This window comes from Stegastes partitus, unplaced genomic scaffold (assembly GCF_000690725.1).
Source record: "Stegastes partitus isolate 25-593 unplaced genomic scaffold, Stegastes_partitus-1.0.2 Scaffold549, whole genome shotgun sequence".
NCBI lineage: Eukaryota > Metazoa > Chordata > Actinopteri > Pomacentridae > Stegastes > Stegastes partitus.
The window spans coordinates 292282-310728 of NW_007578280.1; the positions used below are offsets into that span (position 1 = coordinate 292282).

An 18447-nucleotide genomic window follows, 5' to 3' on the forward strand; every position below is an offset into this window, starting at 1 on the left:
AAGTCCTACCCTGAATCACAGCACATGCACACCAGCATCTGGGGCCTCCGGTCGCTGCGTCCACATTCCTCACAGAAAACAGCAAGGGTCTCTTCCTCTTCATCATCATCATCATCATCCTGTTTCCGTGGACTCACTCTGATCTGCGGTACACAAACACTTCAGACACAAGCACTGTTTACACACACTGTATATTTGCAAATACTTGGCAGAAAGCTTCTTTCAGCAAACCTCCTCCTGGACGTCCCCCCCAGGCCTCGCTCTCTGGTAAATGAAAGCAAAACTGACCCGATCCACTGGGCAGGTGTTGGCCGTCTGTGATTCAGGACAGAGCAACTAAATATGCAAGTCTCAGCAAATATTTATGATGCACACACTGCGAATAGATAAAACAGGACTGCAACGTACAACATGCATCTGCAGCTAATGATTATCTCCATTTCTGAACTCTATTTAATTTTTTTTGCAAATAAACCTATCGACAAGTCAGTCTGCAGGTGTTTTAAAGAACGCTTAAATCACATCAAAAATCCCTGTGATTGCTGTTTTAAGCTTCTTAGTTGTGACGTTGTGAAATTAATGAATGATAGTAAACTTAATATATTTAATTTGTACTGTTGTTCAAACTGGGAAGACTCCATTTGCCGTTACTTTACTGACAAAACTGTTGATTAAAAATATAATTAGAAGATTAATCAGGAATCCTTGGCTGCAGCTTTAACTGATGGTGCCATAAAACAGAGAAATCCTGACATTAAAGAGGCTGGACACAGACAAGGTTTGTCATGTTTGACTCCAGCAGGATAATTAAACCTCAGCGTGAATCCCGTGTTCATTTTAAAAGACAATGCTCACACGTCACTACATCTGTGTCTTTAAAACCTTTTTCTTTGTCAACTTGGTATTGATCTTGCCAACATTGATAAAGAGGGCCTGTCACACCACATGAACGCTGCAGTGATTAAAAAGCAATCACAAACTCACTATAAAATAAACATTCAGCTCCAGACAGGATGTTCATCAGAACCAGGTACTCTAACTAATTTGTCTGATGGTTTAAGTCTGATCTTTTAATTAGATCTGACTGTCATCCAGTGCAACAGGAGAAGTGCTGCCTGTGGCTTTGTTTAGTTTTCTACATCCTCGTACAAAATCACACCAATCAGTCTAAAGTTAAGCTTTCCCACATAGTTATGGCATTGGGGGGTGAAAATTCCAGTTCCTCGTCAGTATTATGCTAAAGAGGCAGGTTTTATATTTAGATCAATCAATTAGTCGATCTAAAGAAAGATTTAGTCCTATTTTAAGCGAACATTATCTGCATCCAGCTTCTCAAGCTTAGAGTTTTGCTCTTTTTCTTTCTATTAAATGACAATAAATGACACACATGAGGAACAAGGACAGAGATCAAACATGAGACCATGGGTATCTGTGACTTAACTGGTGATTGTAAATTGTCCGTAGGTGTGAATGTGAGTGTGCTTGGTTGTCTGTCTCTAAGTGTAGCCCTGTGATAGACTGGTTACCTGTCCAGGTGAACCTGCCTTCACCCTGAGTCAGCTGGGATAGACTCCAGCCCCCCATGACCCTAGTGAGGATTAAAGTGTATAGATGATGGATGGTGTGTGTGACTGGTGAGGTTTGTTTACCTGGGACCACTGGAGGATACAGTCCAGACAGAAGACATGCCGGCAGCTGTCCAGAGAGGCCACCGTTTGCTTCTCAAAGGGACTCAGGCAGACGTAGCATTTATCTGAGTCCGACATCAGAACCTCTCTGTTGGAGTCATCCATGATTTAAATGCCGCTGGACCAGACTTCATCTGTTTGTGTTTGATTTAAGGCCTTTTGTGACGCTGTTTCTGGGGAACAACTAAAGCAGGACGAAAGGCGAGGCTCGCTTTTTATCCATTGAAACTTGTATAACTTAACTGTGCATGTCTTCGGGTCGGTGTGACGGAGTTTCATAGATGTTGATATTAGCTCGACGTTAGCTAGCATGAGCCGGTAGCTAACACTTTGGTGTCAGAACAAAGCGATTAATTAAAACAGACCACGCTGTGTCTTCTGTGGCTTTTAGTTAACTAGTGTTGAAGCGGCTGTTACATGACAGAATCATAAGACTCGTATATTCGCTGAAACGTTCAAATCCGGAGCTGCTATTTTGAAGCTACTTCATATTCCGCGCGACACTTGTAAACATCCGGTTGTGTTCCTCCAGAATAAGAGCGGCGAACGCGGACTTCCTCTGCGTGTGTCTGAGAGAGAGAATGTGAAGATTGCCTCTAAATGAAATACCCATATTTTTTTTCTTCAAGGGTTGTCAACAATACAAATTGTTTATTATTATTATTATTATTATTATTATTATTATTATCGCCCCTCCGGTGCCATATCATATCGTCCTGACCAATCCTGTTTTCTTACAGCTCCTCATGTGTACCACCATCAGTAATGTTTTTAACTGCAGTAACAGAAATGCTGGTACATTATTCTCCTTCCCATACCTGTACATATGTAAATTCCTCCGGTCATATGTGTGAATATTCATATGTTTCTCATCATGTCATATGTGTACATGTGTAGATGTGAGAGTATTATTGAGGGAAGCTCATTTCTACAGCAAACAGGAAGAGACTTCATCATACTGGTAATAAGGGGCAGCTCTGTCCTGTCCTGGGATGTCCCTTCAGAGCAGCGGTGGGAGAAAGGAGGACAATGGCTAAATCATCATCCCTGCTGGAGAGCACGTCCCAACACCTGTTTCAGAATGAACTTTAATAATAAGCCCACTGCAGCTCTGATTAGTGGCACCATGACTTGTGCTGTACCTCCCCATCTTCTGATTCCTGCTGCAACTCTGATTGACAGATGGTTTTTTAGCTGGTCACAGATCTTCTTGTATCCTTTTCCATCTTTGTCCAGACTTACAATCAGATTTTGCAGCTCCATTGTGGCAATCACTTCCATGTGGAGCCACGATGCAGCCTGTAGGTCCAAAGCTTCTGGTGTTCACGGCTCACTTTAGAACCACGTTCGTGCAGTCAGGCTGATTTTAGTTACAGTCATCCTGCTTTGTTTGTTTTTGATTTTTCAGAGGAGGAGATAGTCTTAGTCATCAACTTAGAAATAATAATAATGTGGCTGTTGCAAGGTGAAGCTATTGTGAGTCATTTGGCATCGAGGTGACATTCAACAAGGCTGCATTAAGTCTAATTTCCAGCCCTGCACCTGGTTGACCTGCCAGCCTTGACTCATGTGTGGCCTCAGGATACGGTCACGTTCCAACACAGCTTTTAGACATTATTCAAGCACAATGCAGCCCTCACAGAAGAATACGTGTCTGAGTGAAACAGTGTTCTCTGCACACCTTCTGCTTTAGTGCACTATGGGATGTGCTCATTTGAATCAAGCCTAAAGAAGTGTTTTAGAGTAAAATCACTGCCAGCAGCTCTGTGCTGAAGCTGAACAAGTACGTTCTTCATTTATTCTCTTTAACACAGGGACTAAATACTTGTTGTTCCAGCAGAATGAAACAACCCAGTATGGACTATCCTGGGAGTACAGTGAGCGTTGGTGGACATTTTTTGATTACAAGATCATGTTGTCGGACATCCAGAGCATTATGCTGCTCATTGTGGACAAATGGTGGAGCTCTAACCGACGTGCTGTTCTCGTCCACCTCTCGTCATCGGTGGGATCATTTTATATCCGTAACCGGACAAAGACGTGTCTGATATACCATCTGAACTGCTTGTATAATGTTGTCCTGACTCGGCAGAGTTGGTGGACATTTGTAGGGACAGGATCATGTTGTCGGACATCCAGAGCATCACGTGGCAGATTACTAACAAACAGTGGAGATGTGGACACTCAGGTGCCTGGTTCTAATCTTCACTGACCATCTTTGGCATCGTGTTGTTTGAGTAGAGCTGTCTGGTTGGTCACACTGATCATTGTCCTTTAAAGCCACGTCTGGATTAAATTAACTGCTCGTGGGATGTCGTCCTGCTCTTCCTGAAGGCCTCGGTGAAGTCGGTGGACATTTTTTGGGGGGAAAATATCCCGATATCAGACATCCAGAGCATCATGAGGCAAATTGTCAACAAATAGCGGAGATGTGGACACTCAGGTGCCTGGTTCTCATCTTCACTGACCATCTTTGGCATCGTGTTGTTTGAGTAGAGCTGTCTGGTTGGTCACACTGATCATTGTCCTTTAAAGCCACGTCTGGATTAACTTAACTGCTCGTGGGATGTCGTCCTGCTCTTCCTGAAGGCCTCGGTGAAGTTGGCGGACACTTTTTAGGGGACAGGACCCATCCAGAGCATCACGTGGCAGGTTGTTGACAACTGTTGGAGTTTTGTTGACATTCAAGTGCCTGGGTCGGGTCATTCTCTGGTCATCTGTGGAACTGAGCCATGTGAATGGAGCTACATTTGAAGGTTGTTTTTTATTGTAACTGGTCAAATTAGTGGAGAATCTGTCACCAGCTAAACAGCTCAGAAACCTTTTAATCGACAGAACAACAGAAATGAGAGCTTCAACTTTTTTTCTCCATGTCAGGGAACAAAGTTTGTGTGTTTCTGTTCAGTCTGAGTGTCTGAGTCCATCCTGGAGACGCTCCTCAGAGGGCAGGTGGACTCTGATCAGCTTTAGGTGCGTTTCTGACTTCAGTCTGTGGAGTTGTTGTTCTTTTTTCTTCTTCTTTTTTTTTTTTTATAGCATTCTTGGGAGGACCCCGCCCATGCTGCAGCAGCAGGAGGGCCTGGCTTCTCGGGTTTCACCCTGGAGAGCCGAGAGACGACCTGATGCGGGGAGCTGGTTGCGCACACTCGAGCGGAACTTTGCGCTTGTGGACATCCCGCCTGTGGAATGCTGCGCGGACCGTGTTTGGAGGAATAACCTGGACTCACCGGACCGCCAGGTAAGGCCTCACCTGGACCAGCACCTCCACAGCTGGTCACACGGTTCTCTTCTGGTTCCTGAGCTCTGAGCGGAACGACCTGAGCTCAGTTAGAAACACACCTGGACGGGTCCCACCTGCGGACACACGCAGCTCAACCAGCGACCTGTGATCACATCTACAGCCTCATGAGCGTCGCTTTAGTCACAGAAACACCCAGAACAGCTCTTTGTTGTTCAGTGAAATGAGCAGAAATGATAAATCAGTGCGTTTTTAGTCGTCCAGCACCAGGCAAAGTCACCTTCGCGCTTATTTGTTGCCTCAGTCATTATTTAACTGCCTCCAGCGGCTCATTGAGACGTGAGTGTGGATGAACCATCATGAAGTGAGTTTTATGTAAAGAAAAATGCAGAAATCATGTTTCCAGCTTCTTCCTGTAACTCTGACCATTAAAACAAACCTGCAGATTTGAGGATAAACCACTGACACTGAGATTAAAATTAAAATCTGTTTAGAAGTCTGACGTCCAAAGCAGCTGTTTGTTCTCATTTGGTTTGATGAGGAGCCTCCTGAGGTCCTGACAGGTGAGCTGGAGTTCAGGCTGTTTGGTGGAGGTGTGATCTTTCTCTGGTGAGGTCACTCCAAGGCCAATAAAGGCATCAGTGGATGAGTGATGGCTTTATGTGAGTCCTGCTGTGGGAACCTTCACAGCAGCCCTGCAGGAAACCACACAGACATTCAGTGTGTAGGAATCAAAAAGATCTTTAACATACTGTGCATGCATGCAGAGCTTTAATTACTAATTCCTAAACATGTTGGCACAAATATCACTGAAATGTGGGCTGGATTAAATTAAAAAAAGATGACAGATAGGAGATTAAATGGCATATTTTTCTCCGTTACGCAACTTAATTGCTCGCACCCAAAAAAAACTCTCAAAGACAAAGAGGAAAGTCTCGGTGCCTGGCAGGCGTTGCATAACAATACCCATCGTCTTCCTCTCTGTCTGACAGGCAGCCAGGTATGCATGACATACTGCTCCAGCAGAAACTCGGACTTGGCAACAGTCGGGCAGGCAGCTACATGCGAAACACGAGAGAAAACACACACAAAGGGCGTCACACACACACGATGCCGGTGGATCAGGTGGTCTGACGAAGCCTTCAGGCGGCCTGCAAACTTCTCTACTGCGGCCTGAGGTGAAGCACAAGATGAGAAGCCTTAACATTTATTTAACATTTAGAAAACAAACTGCACCACCAGCATAGTTGCTGTGTGTGCCGTAAACTGGGCCGCTCGCTGTGTTTTGTGTTTATTAATGGTAAAAAAAATGGCAGTTACAGCATTTTTAAAGCACCAGATTCAGCTTTATAATGAAAATAGTAAGAGAACAGGTGAAAAGCAGCAGCTCAGGGTTAAATTTGTTCCTCCGTCTTGCTTCTCGGTCGTGTCTTTTCTCCAGCCTGGTCTTACAGTCCAGCTAAGTGGAGTTCATGGTGCTACGGTTGGACGGTGATCTCAGGAGCAGCGTGCGTGCCACATCTTAATTACAGCGAATTAGTGATGATTCACCCTCCAGCGTCAATAATGGCCCAACTTCATGCATGATCCCCCGATGATGGAGAGGAGGAACAGTTTAAACATTTGTCTTGTTAAGAGGAGTCGAGCTCCGGACGCCGAGTCACACGTTGTTCATCACTTCTGCTCATTACGCCGTCGGTAGAGCTGTCACATTAGATGAACTGCGTGCATGTTAATATTTCTCTTTACCAGCCGTGCCTGGACAATTTGCTCTAACTGCTTGTCTCCATGCAGCTTCACAGTCCGGCTGCAGCGTCGCACCAGTGAGCTGCACCTCCATCCAGCCTGTCCAACAATGTTCCCATTCACAAAGTGTAAATGTCAGTTTTTGCAGCTTGTTTTCCAAACGTCTCCCACCTCCACCATCATGCTCCTGCACTGGTCCTTCACATTTGCTAAATTCCAAAGTGGAATTAGCTTTATTTTGTTGTCATTAGGTCTTCATGCACGGCCACACATTCCCGTCGATGTGTTGTGATGTGTGTGCTGAACGTCGGCCCTCTCAGACGGAGGCGTGTTCGTTTTATGGCCCTTTAAGTGCAGCATGTTTGTTAATATTACAGCCCTGCGTGTCATTAGTTTGAGGGTCTGTTAACGGCGACAAGCACCGACGCATCCGCAGCCTGAGTCAGCAACACGAGCGTTCCCATGGGAAAGCCTGACCACACGCCTGTCTGTTCTGGTGCCACTTTACTGTCCCCTCACTGCAGAAATGTTCACGTTACAGCCGCTGGAAGCAAATGAGGCACCGAGGACAAGAAAGACAAAAGTACAGGAACTCTAAAAATAAAGCTATGATAAAGATAATGTACACCTTTCACATGTAAAGCTATGACATGATGGAAAGTATAACCACTTGAAGGACTCATATGGTTTGTAGAACGGTACTTTTAGAACCATAGAGCAACATTTCTGTTATTGTGGTCATAAAATGGACAAGATGTTGGGTTTTATGGAAGCAAACAGTGTTTCTGGATGTTTCAACACTTGAAAAGCTAAAACAAATCCTAAAAACAGTAAATCTTTTCAACATCAGGTCTGTGGAGTTAATTTGAAGTTTAATGAAATCATGACTCGATCATCAGACGTAATTGTTGCGTCATTAATGAACTTTAATTAACAGGATGCAGTCACAATGAGCTGTCCGGTTGGTTCTGACTTTGTTATTTGAGCAAACTAATACCGATTCTAGTCACTGGGCTCTCCTGAATCAATCAACTAAATGTTTATATAAAAATGAATTGATAATAAAATTGTGTTTATTGTGATTTTCATGTTTCTAGGCTCCAGTCATGTCTCCTCACCTCCGTGCTTCATCGTCTGTCTGGCTGATGTTGTGCTACCTGCTCAGTGTCCTGCTGCTGTCCTCAGGTGTCCATGGCCAAGGTAGTGATGCTTAAACATAGAACAGTTTATCTACTATTTATAAAGGTCTCACACACGCTGCTGGAGACGATGGTGACGTTTCACAGCATCCTCACACTGGCTTCCCACAAACTGCTCGCTAGCTGTGTCCCAAAAGACACACACACACACACATATATATATATATGTGTGTGTGTGTGTGTGTGTGTATATTTTAACAGACAGTGTTGCGAGATGTTAGAAATAGTAATTGTGAGGTTTGTTAAAGTGTATTCTTTTTTTTTGAAAGGAGAGGAAATGCTAAAGTTGCTAGCTTGTTAGCTTCCTGTATTCAAAGAGAAATCACCATTAGCATGAGACTTGAGCCTTGTAAATATTAGGCTTCTGATAAAATATTTTCACTATTATCTAATACAATAACATAATAGATAACCAGTAGTAAAAAAAAAAATATATATATATGTCTTAAAATCAACTAGCTGACTTTAGGTTAGCGAATAATGTTATGCTATATCAGCTTCCTGTAGCATTAGCTCGCTAGCTAATTACTGTCGGCCAAACACCCCTGCTGATGAGATGTTATTTTCATAAATTATGAACAGTATCAGCAAACACAGTGACATAATAGCTAACCAGCCATAATAATGTGTTTTTATTTGTCCAAAAGGCCAACTAGCTGACGTTACATTAGGCTAATAACGTTATAACTCCAGCTAGCTAGCTTGAACTTTTGCTACTGTTCGTTAAACATCCCTGCTGATTTTTTTTATTATTGTTTTTATGTCATGAATTTAAATAACAATAATAATAAAGTAAAGATATAACCTTTGCACTTTAGGTTCTTCAACTCAAAATTATTGGCAATAATCGAGTCGTTACAGAAATAAACAAATATTATTTCTGATGTGTTATTTAATATTTATGTTGAAATTAAAGTCAGAACAGCATCTGGATTTGAGATTATAGTTAATCTTATGCGTAGATATCAAGTTTGTATTTATGTTGATATTGTAGAAACGTTTTTTTCAGTGAGTCTACCGCTCAGTCCTAAATTAATTTGCTCTCAGTCAGTTTGTATTTTAGTCCTGGTTTACAAGAACAATGCATCGCAGTACAGTGCAGTTTAATCGTTTTGACCTACTTTTGAGAATTTCCTAATCTCTATATTTAATTCCCAGTTACGTTACGCCACTTTTCATAAGAGAAACAATCAACGGCACTCAAAGGCCTTATTATTTCAGTGCTAAAAACGGTGGCCGCAGCCGGCGGCTCTTATCCCGCAAATCATGTGGTACAATACAGACAGTGTGTTTGTCTGCGTATCTGCCCGCCTTTCTGGAAAACTTGTTGTTGTTAGTGGGTCTGTTAGACCTTGACCCTGCCTCTCTAAATCCCCGTCGGACTCCATCTGATCCTCTGCCAGGCTCCCATCAAGATGAAGACCCTCCAGAGGCCCCTGGTCCGAATCCACACAGGCCAACATACATACATGTGGTCAGAGAAGGATCTGTTGAGTGCTGAGGGTCATACGAAGACAAAGTTCTGTGATTCATGCCGTTCTTGTCGTTCTTGCTTCCGTTTCCCCCCCGCGGCCCCTCATCCTCCTCTCCATCTATTACCCCAACACATAGCACATACAGACCCCTGTCACACTGTAGCTCTGTGACGCTCCTCTGACACGACCTCCGACCCTGCAGTCCCCAACCAGCGTCCTGTTCCTGTTTCTGCAGCAGACCAGAGGACAGGGCCGGCTTTGATGGATGACGGGACAGCTGGGCAGATGGACGGACGGAGGACGGGAGCATAGACACATGAAAGACGCTGCTTGTTGGGAAACCCCTGCTGGAAATTATGTAGATGAAGTCGGAACAATAGATGGATTTGATTTGTGGAGGAGGAAGTGAGCGGGGTGAGACCGCCTGGTCGAGTAAGAGGACTGGGAAGGTTCTACAGCTCGTGTCTTTAATCTTTGAAAAAAAAAAACCTGCGTCTTATTCAGACCCAAACCTTTGATTCGACTGAATGCACTGAACATTTCTGTTTTTCTGTGTCGAGGTCGCCTCAAACTGACGGTGCTGTCTGAAGATAGACTGCAGATGAAATGGAAGGAGGCCGACGGACCGGTTCAGGGCTACAAGGTCCGAGTGAGGCCCATCTCAGGTGAGACTGACCTGCTGAAGGCGTGTGACATTCACACATAAATGAACGAACCCTCTGAGCTGCAGGCCGTTCTTCCTCCTGCTGCTCCTTTTGATTTTTTTACTGCAATATGAAGTCCTGCATCGTTATGAACACAGAACAACCACCAAGAAGGAGAGAGAGCTCAGACATGTCTTCTGTGCAGTATGACACTCTTACGATGCCACGTACAACATTTACCTCGATCAGTGGAGGCTCTACATCAGGGGTCTTCAATCCTGGTCCTCCAGGGCCACAGTCCTGCATGTTTTAGATGTTTCTTTCTTCCAACACACCTGATTCACATGATCAGGATCATTACCAGGCTTCTGCAGAGCTTGATGATGAGCTGATCATTTGAATAAGATGCGCTGGAAGAGGGAAACATCTAAAACATGCAGGACTGTGGCCCTCGAGGACCAGGATTGGACACCCCTGATCTAAAACATGCAGGACTGTGGCCCTCGAGGACCAGGATTGGACACCCCTGCTCTGCACACCAGAGATGTTTTCATTTGTTTCCGCGGTTTTCTTCAGTCTGCTCTGTGTAACCACAGCCTGAAAGTTTGCTGAGTTCTGCTGTCGGCTCTCTGGTTGTGCTGATGAATGCTGAATTTTTTGATTTTTGCAGAATCTGATTCGTATAAATGTGCTTTTTGGGGGGAAATTTTTAAACGAGACACATAAAATGAAGTGATTTTGATTCAATGTTACAATTTTACGCTGAGATTTGGTTGATTTCTCCAACTCCTCATGGATGAGCAGCTCCAGAGCCTTTGGAAAGTTCAGGAATCTTTCAGTTTCTTCAGTCTCTGGTTCTGATACACGGGGTGATTTAAGAAGATTTCCATCCTGACGGCGGGTTTCGAGGCTCAGAGGGTTAACCTGACAGCACATTTGCTCTGAAAGCCGTGGCGCGCTCAGCTCATCGGAGCTCATGCACGATGCGAGATCAGAAATAAATGATTTGTTGAAGGATTTACAAACTCCATTCCTGCACTCAAATGTGAAACAGGTCTCGTGCTGCTGCGTTCACACAGTGTCGACAGAACGAGAGCAGAGAAAACACGACTGGTTCCAACTCGGCGATACAGCGGCTAACCTTTGTGCTTCTAGTCCCAGCAGATAAACAACCTGAATGATCTGCTTTGGTTGTGTTGCAGGTTCTTTGGGGTTAAAACAAATACAAAAGTGTTGGACTGATTTTATTTATCGTCATTTTAAACTGATTTTTTCACACAGCAGTCACAGTGGATGTAAACTTCACTGTCTCCTGTGACTTACAGGTCAGAGGCTAACGTCACACCTTCCTACTCAGCTGTCTGTAATTCTGGTTTATTTGCAAGCAGATAACGACTTTTTTAAAACTCTGTGCTTAACGGTTCTGTACAGGTCCGCACTCGCCAGGATTTTTACAGCTCTTTAGGAACGATTGTGGCAGCAGCTACTTTATCTCCTGTTGCAAATAAAATGTAGAAGTGCAGTGTGCATGTGTGTCACCGGCCACGATAATGCTAAAGTCATCGATCCTTCCTCCTGGCAGCGCAGTGGCAAAACCTTCCTACATCCCTCCTGTAACGACTCTGAACAATCAAAAGTTTATGATTATACTTAAAACGATGTCAAAGACCTTCATTAGGTTTCCGGGTGACCCGTGCAAAATACACCGTGCAGGGCAGGATAATGCCGTAATAACAGCCTCGGCCGTGATGGCAAACGACGGCTCCCTCCTGCCTGCGAGTGATTATCGTGGTGGGAGTTTCCTCTAATAATCATCTGAAAGTCAAAGGTGTTTTCTTTTGCCACCCTTGAGATGAAATCGCTCATCAGAGGCTTAAAGTTTCAGACTGGAATCAGAAATATAATAATTGTGACGTTTCCTGCGAGGCTCTTCAGCCACATCACCACCGTGCATCAGACACACTAATCTGTGTAAACACTGTGATGAATGTCCTCATAATATGCCCCTTTCTAGAACTTTGGAAAATGAAAGCGAGCCAACCAAGCAAGTTAAAGCTGTGGCTGTTATCTTCTATCATTCAAATACAAATGCAGCGACCGTTATGAGGGACACCAGTTAATTCAGGGTTTATCGGGTTCCAGTTGCGTCTCAGAACCTCTTCGTTAATCCGAAACACTTCTATGCTGTTAATGTTTTGACTCCTGCTCAAACATTTTCCAGCTTATGGGAACAGGATAAGACGGCTCTGGTGCTGGAGGAGATCCTGGGGGAAACTCTACATTCCAGCGTGAAGCAGTTTGCTCTTATTTCTAAAAATGCATGACTCAAAGAATTTTATATGTGCCCAGATGTGCCGAATCGAACATCTGGGAGTGTTTGGTTTTTGAATCATGGATTCCGTTATGAGCGTGAGCAGCTCTCCTGGGTCGTCTTAGGAGATAGCAAAAAAAAAAAACAAGGGGGGAAGGCTTGATGATTTATTTTCATTCAAAATATGTGATGAATGTTTGTGCTCTGGATGAATCTGGACTGAAGCTCTGTACAGTTCAAAGTTTACGTCTGCTTGGAAAGACCATGTAAATCCTGACAGTCCTGAGCTTCTAATGACTCCTTAATTTTCTACGATGGAATCACAGAAAGCCATCGTGCAATTTAGTTCTTTCATAGATTTATTGTAGGTTTTCTGGAAAAACAACATGTTTGAACATCCCTTAGTCATTTTCACTTCACTGTTGGTAGCTGTGTAGAAGCTTCCGGTTGCATCTTTGACCCTCCTCTTGACAGAATTGGTGCAGTTCAATTAGATTGGTTGTCTTTCTTACACAGACTTCTTCACAGGTTCTGGATGGTTTCAGTCAGGACTTTGGGGAGACCAGTCTAGAACCTTCATTCCAGCCTGATGGAACCATTTCTTCACCACTTTGATGTGTGTTTGGGCTCATTGTCTGGTTAGAACATCCAACTGCATCCAAGATCCAACTGATGGTTTTAGGTTGAACAATGTGGAGGTGATCCTCCTTCTTCATTGTTCCATTGACTTTGTGTGAAGCTCCAGGTCCACTGGCAGCAGAACAGAACCAGAGCATGATGCTGCCACCTCCATGCCTGATGCTAGGTTTGGTGTTTTGGGGGTTAAAGGCCCCAAGAACTGTCCTAGAAGATGTCAGTGCTAAATAGCTGAATTTTTTATTTCATCTGACCAAAGCAGACTTTGTCATCTTACCAGAAGATCTCTAATAAATCTATAAATGAACCAAAATGTTTGTTTTTAGTGACAAAGACGCGTGTTTCAGTGATTCCATCCTAGAAAATGAGGAGTAATAGGAGTCATCGGAAACTCAAGACTGCCATCATATATGTTTATGATATACGTGGTCTTGTCAAGTGTACGTAAACTTATGGTCTCGACTGTCTGTTATTTTGTTAAGTTCGGTTAAAACAACAGGCCATTCTTCTGTATTTTTTATCCAAAGCAGATAAGTTGCACAAGTCAAAGAAGAAGAACGTCAAATGGGTTGGCCACGTTTCAGATGCGATCCGATCTTACACTTTATGTAGCATTTATCTGTTGCGCAAGCCTTGTTTTCCCTCCTCTGGCGTGAAGCTGCATATAAATGTGGTGTGCAAGTATCTTTCATCTCACTGTCATCCCTCTCCTCCTCACCAGCTCCTTCCTTCTTCATTGTTGTCTCTCTGTCACCTCTTATCTCTCATTCCAGACTGTGCAGCTAAGCCCAGGCAGGTCTGAAAGAGGCAGAGGGGGGCTTAGAAGAAGAATTCGGTCCACCACAAGACTTGTCTAAAGGTGTAGGGACTGGGAGAGGGGAGGTGGGGGGGCGGCAGTAAGAGGATGAAACATTGGTGTTGACAAGATTAAAGAGGGAAGGAAGTACAATTCTGGAACATGCATTAAAACGGATTTCACAAGGTTGCGACGCACATCTGCTGTTGGAGGAACAGAGGAGGAGAGGCGGTGTATCATTTGGATGGAGAGGATCAAGATGTTTAAGACCAGATGTAGAAGAAAGAGGGGTCGCACGGCAGTTTGGTGAAACTGATGAGCGCTGTTTCAGGGGAAATTGTATGTCGGGTTTATTTTGCTGAAAAATACGGGAGTGGCGAGCATCGTGTAGCGGGCTGTTCATCGCATCCTCGTTGCTTATGGAGTGACTTCTGCAAGTTAAACTCTTGGGAAAAACCCACATTTGCAAAAGCAGATGTGACTTGGACATCCAAGGCCAGTACAAGCCCATCCAGGGAAATAATGACAATGAATAAAACGCAGAAAAGTTTTGCACGATCAAGTGAAGAGCACGAGATACATGTCTGAATGATGAAATATTTAGTCTTAACTGTGGATTATTATATTAACTTTGCAGAGTCAGTAAGTAGAAATAATCTCACAAAGATGGTCTAGTATCTTATACTTTGACTCATACATTTCTAATAATTTATTTCTAAAAATAATCATTCATTTCCAGAAACAGGCCTCCAAGTTGTTCACGGTTTCTATTACATGTGTCTTTATAATATAGATTATGAAAAGCCATGAAGCAAGAAGACGGCTAAAGCAGCACCGTGCAGTGTTTATTTAGGAAAAGCCAGATATTAATTCAGTTGTCATACTTAGACACCTTAAAAATGAAAGCATCCTGTGATACATGAATATGAATATGTGCTTCGTTCTCCTCGTCCTGGTATTGTTTGGGGCAAAAATGATCTCAGGTGATCTTAGCGTCCCTTTAAACTCCAAAGCAGTCATTTCTCACCCCAAATGCTTGTGTTTTCCAGAGGTGCCACAGCCGGAGCTGATGCTGACCACCACCAGGGGCCGGGCAACGGTGGCAGGACTGGACTCCAGTCAGGAATACTCCCTCCAAGTCCTTGTGCTCAATGGGACGACAGAGAAACTCCTCGCAAAGAGACGATTCACCAGTAAGCAACACAGCAAGATGGATTTTGGTATCTGGTCTGTTCGTCTGTTATAGTCAGAGCTTGGCAGACTTGCAGGAGAAACGTCAGGTATTAATAAAAAGCAATAGATGTAGGGTGTGGCTAGTGAGATGGGAGGTTTTACATACAGAGGTTTACGTACACTTGTGAAGACCAGGTATATGATGGCAGTCTTGAGTTTCCAATGAGTCCTATAACTCTTAATTTTCTATGATGGAATCATTGAAACACATGCGGCACAAAAAACAATTGTACTTTGGTTGTTTCAGGGATTTATTATTGGTCTTTTGGAAATATGACTGCTGTGGCCAGATGAAACAAAAGTTGAGCAATTTGACCACAATGACCAGAAATATGTTTGGAGGAGAGAAGATGAGGCTTTTAACCCAAAGCACACCAAACCTACCATCAAGCATGGAGGTGGCAGCATCATGCTCTGAAACTGGAGCTTTACACAAAGGAAATGAGTATCAAAGGGGAAAGTGAGAAAAAACCTTATTTCCTCCACATTCTTCAGGAAAACCTAAAATTATCAGCCAGACAGTTGGCTCTTGGACACAGTTGGGTATTTCAACCAGACAATGAGCCCTACCACACATTTAAAGTGGTTAAGAACTATTAAATCAGGCTGGAATGAAGGTTCTGGACTGGTCTACCCAAAGTCCTGACTGAACCCATCCAGACCCTGTGGACTGATGAAGAAAGTCTGCGTGAGAAAGACAACAAATGTAGTTGAACTGCACCAATTCTGTCAAGAGGAGGGTCAAAGTTACAACCAGAAGCTTCTACACGGCTACCAACAGCCATGCTGAGGTGAAAATGGCCAAAAGACATTTAACCAAACAGTAGCACCACTGTAGGTATTGTTTTGACCCAGAAGATTTTTCCATATTTCCAGAAAACCTTTAATGAGTCTGTAAAAGAACAAATGTAGGATTATTCTTTGGGACAAGAACGCTTGTTGAGTTGAGTTGTAGGAGTCATTGGAAACTCAAGACTGTCATGGTATACATGGTCTTCACAAGTGTATGCAAACTTTTGTTCACAAACATACATGTTTATGTGTGAGTGAAACTGACCAGCAGCATTTTTATTCTTTCATCTTATCAGCAATTGTAACATTTTTATTTCAGACTTCTTTAGCTTGAACACAGCACCTTGTAATATGCAACACTGACAAGACATTCAAAGAAACCCTACCGGCTCAGTTGTGAGACAACGTTGGCCAGAAAGCAGTCATATTGTAGGAAGTGGTGCATTTTTGACATTCTTACGCCGTGATGGCAGTGGCTCCTCCGATCCCCCCTCCATCACACCGAGCAGATGCACACACTCTCAGTGGGTGGGAATAAACACTAGCACAGCCAGATTACAGGCTAACAGCGGGGTGTGTTTGAACTCACTGTGTATACTTACGCCAGTTAAGTGTGTTCCTGGGCTGTAAATCTGTCCTGTAACACTTGTTCGTCTGTGGCCCACAAAGACGACCTTACCGGCAAAATTACACAGTGAATAATGGCCTTCAGCAGCTTGCAGGGAGGAGAACAGTTGTTTTAGCTTTACAGGTAAAGAGGAACACAGTGGACCACCTTTTTTGTTTTTGAGGATGAGACACATTTCAGTCCCTCTGGTGTATGAGTCCTTATCACCACTGACATTTTATTGTATAATATGTTAATGTAGCTGGCGGCTGCCTGCAAATCATGCAAGTGATAGTAGGTTACTGTGTCGAGTCGAGCGTGCCCGGGCAGGCCAGAAAAAAAAAAAACTTGGAAAATTCGTAACGCCGGCTGTCAGGCTGGAATGATGGCAGTCTGGGAATTCCTCCGTGATGTGCCCTCGTCTTTCCCATATGCTCTAAACCGCCCTCGGGGCGCTGCACTTATTTCGAGCTGTAGTAGTGATAGTAGGTTACTATGTCGAGGCTGATGTATTTTTGCTTCCTCAAAAATTTCACCCTCAATTTGCCGTTGTTGACCTTGTCTCATAGCTCCAGGCGAGGATTTGCTAATAAGACCCGGTGAAGAAGTTGAGTCAGAGAAAGAACAACATACCGAACATCAGACGTTCCCTGTCTTCACCTCAAGCATGTTCAGATTTATCTCTTGAACCTACAGAGCGAATCCAGTCTAGGAATAGACATGTTGGTTCCTCAGTGTTTAAACTGTGACTTTAAACAAAAAAGAGGAAGTTTAATCTTGCTTAGTCATCTTTGCCCAGAAGTTTAGAAGTATTTCTACAACAGGAGGTTTTAGATGTGACGGCCTTTTATCGATGCAACACCTCAGCAGCTTCCTGACTACCCAGCATGCAGTTCCCAGAACAGTGGCTAGCATTACCTATTGGTTCTAATAATGTTTGCGAGAAAACATTTAAATTGGTTGTTCAAACGTTTTTAGAATATTAAACATTTCCCTAACCTTGTTCCTATGAGGTTAAAAGTGAACTAAGACAGAACATTTTAACGTTCACAGGATGTTTGGAGGATGTTGTCAGATTATGTTCTACGATAACACACAAGAACGTTCTCAAACCAACATTCAGAGGACAATTTTTTTCTTAATAAAAAAAACATTCCTGTAATTTGATATTTTAACAAAGGTGGAACATTTTGCCTGCAACGTTCTGAAGATGTTGCTGGTGAGAACGTTCTTGTATAAAATGTTCCCACAATGCAACATGATAGCAAAAGAAGGATATTCTTAATGCAACACTTGGAAAATGTTTTAGGAACATTTTTTAAGCGTCTTTAGAGAATTTTATCATACCTTTAAAGAAGAAAACCTTACAACAGTCCTTTAGAACTTTCTCAGACCGAATCCAAAGGCCACTGACAAAATGTTTCTACAACGTTTTAATCATGCTGTGTGGTGTTTAAATTTAGCTAGAACTTTAAAAATGAACGTCATATCTAGATATAGACTGTTCTTTTTTTAATTAGCTGTTGGTTCTAGGGATGTCAGTGTTGGTCTGCTGATGGGTAAAGCATTAGTAAATCTGGAAAATGTAAAAATAAAAAATCCACTTTCTATCCTAAGTGCTGTCCCAATGCAAGGACACAAGTTGTAGCCACGAGTGTTTGGCTACGGTTAGCAGAAGGCTATCCAGCAAACAGCAACCTTAAGGGAATGTTCCCTGGATGTTAGCTTGTTGTAAACTCATCCCAGCAAACAGGAACCTTTGTGTAGTAACATGCAACGAAGCCATTCATTTCCAGTCTGCACAGGAAATCTACCAACACAACACAACCAACCACGACAACACGTTTAGATGTTTGGATCAGCCACAGTGCACATCTTTAATATGAATGAACATGAGATCACTGCACAGCTCTTCCTCTCTCGCAGTGGAAAGTCTGCGGGAGGAGGAGGTGATCCGCAGCGGCAGTCGAGAGCAGAAGAAGAAGATGCTGCCGGGCGGTTCGGGATCAGGAGACCTGGACGATGTGACAGAAGCTCTGCTGGGGCTGCCGACCGTCTTGTACCCGGACCCCACGACCACCG

The 18447-nt window shown here is 43.4% G+C and overlaps 2 protein-coding genes across 2 annotated transcripts in view; one reads left to right on the forward strand and one right to left on the reverse strand.

The window, feature by feature from the left end:
- Positions 1 to 5: 5 nt before the first annotated feature.
- Positions 6 to 2178, reverse strand: LOC103362021 (PHD and RING finger domain-containing protein 1-like). The gene is made up of 3 exons (XM_008288266.1): positions 1650 to 2178; positions 232 to 315; positions 6 to 143 (listed from the first exon to the last, which is right to left on the reverse strand). Exons 1-3 carry the CDS (start codon positions 1791 to 1793, stop codon positions 6 to 8), a joined length of 366 nt encoding a protein of 121 aa, XP_008286488.1. The 5' UTR covers positions 1794 to 2178.
- A 2629-nt stretch (positions 2179 to 4807) lies between these two features.
- LOC103362022 (collagen alpha-1(XIV) chain) overlaps positions 4808 to 18447 on the forward strand; it is a 54618-nt gene continuing 40978 nt past the window's right edge. Inside the window, exons 1-5 of the mRNA XM_008288267.1 lie at positions 4808 to 4926; positions 7770 to 7872; positions 9907 to 10011; positions 14783 to 14926; positions 18292 to 18441. Coding sequence (XP_008286489.1) covers positions 7779 to 7872; positions 9907 to 10011; positions 14783 to 14926; positions 18292 to 18441 — 493 coding nt within the window. The 5' untranslated portion in view covers positions 4808 to 4926; positions 7770 to 7778. The remainder of the gene's footprint in view (positions 4927 to 7769; positions 7873 to 9906; positions 10012 to 14782; positions 14927 to 18291; positions 18442 to 18447) is intronic.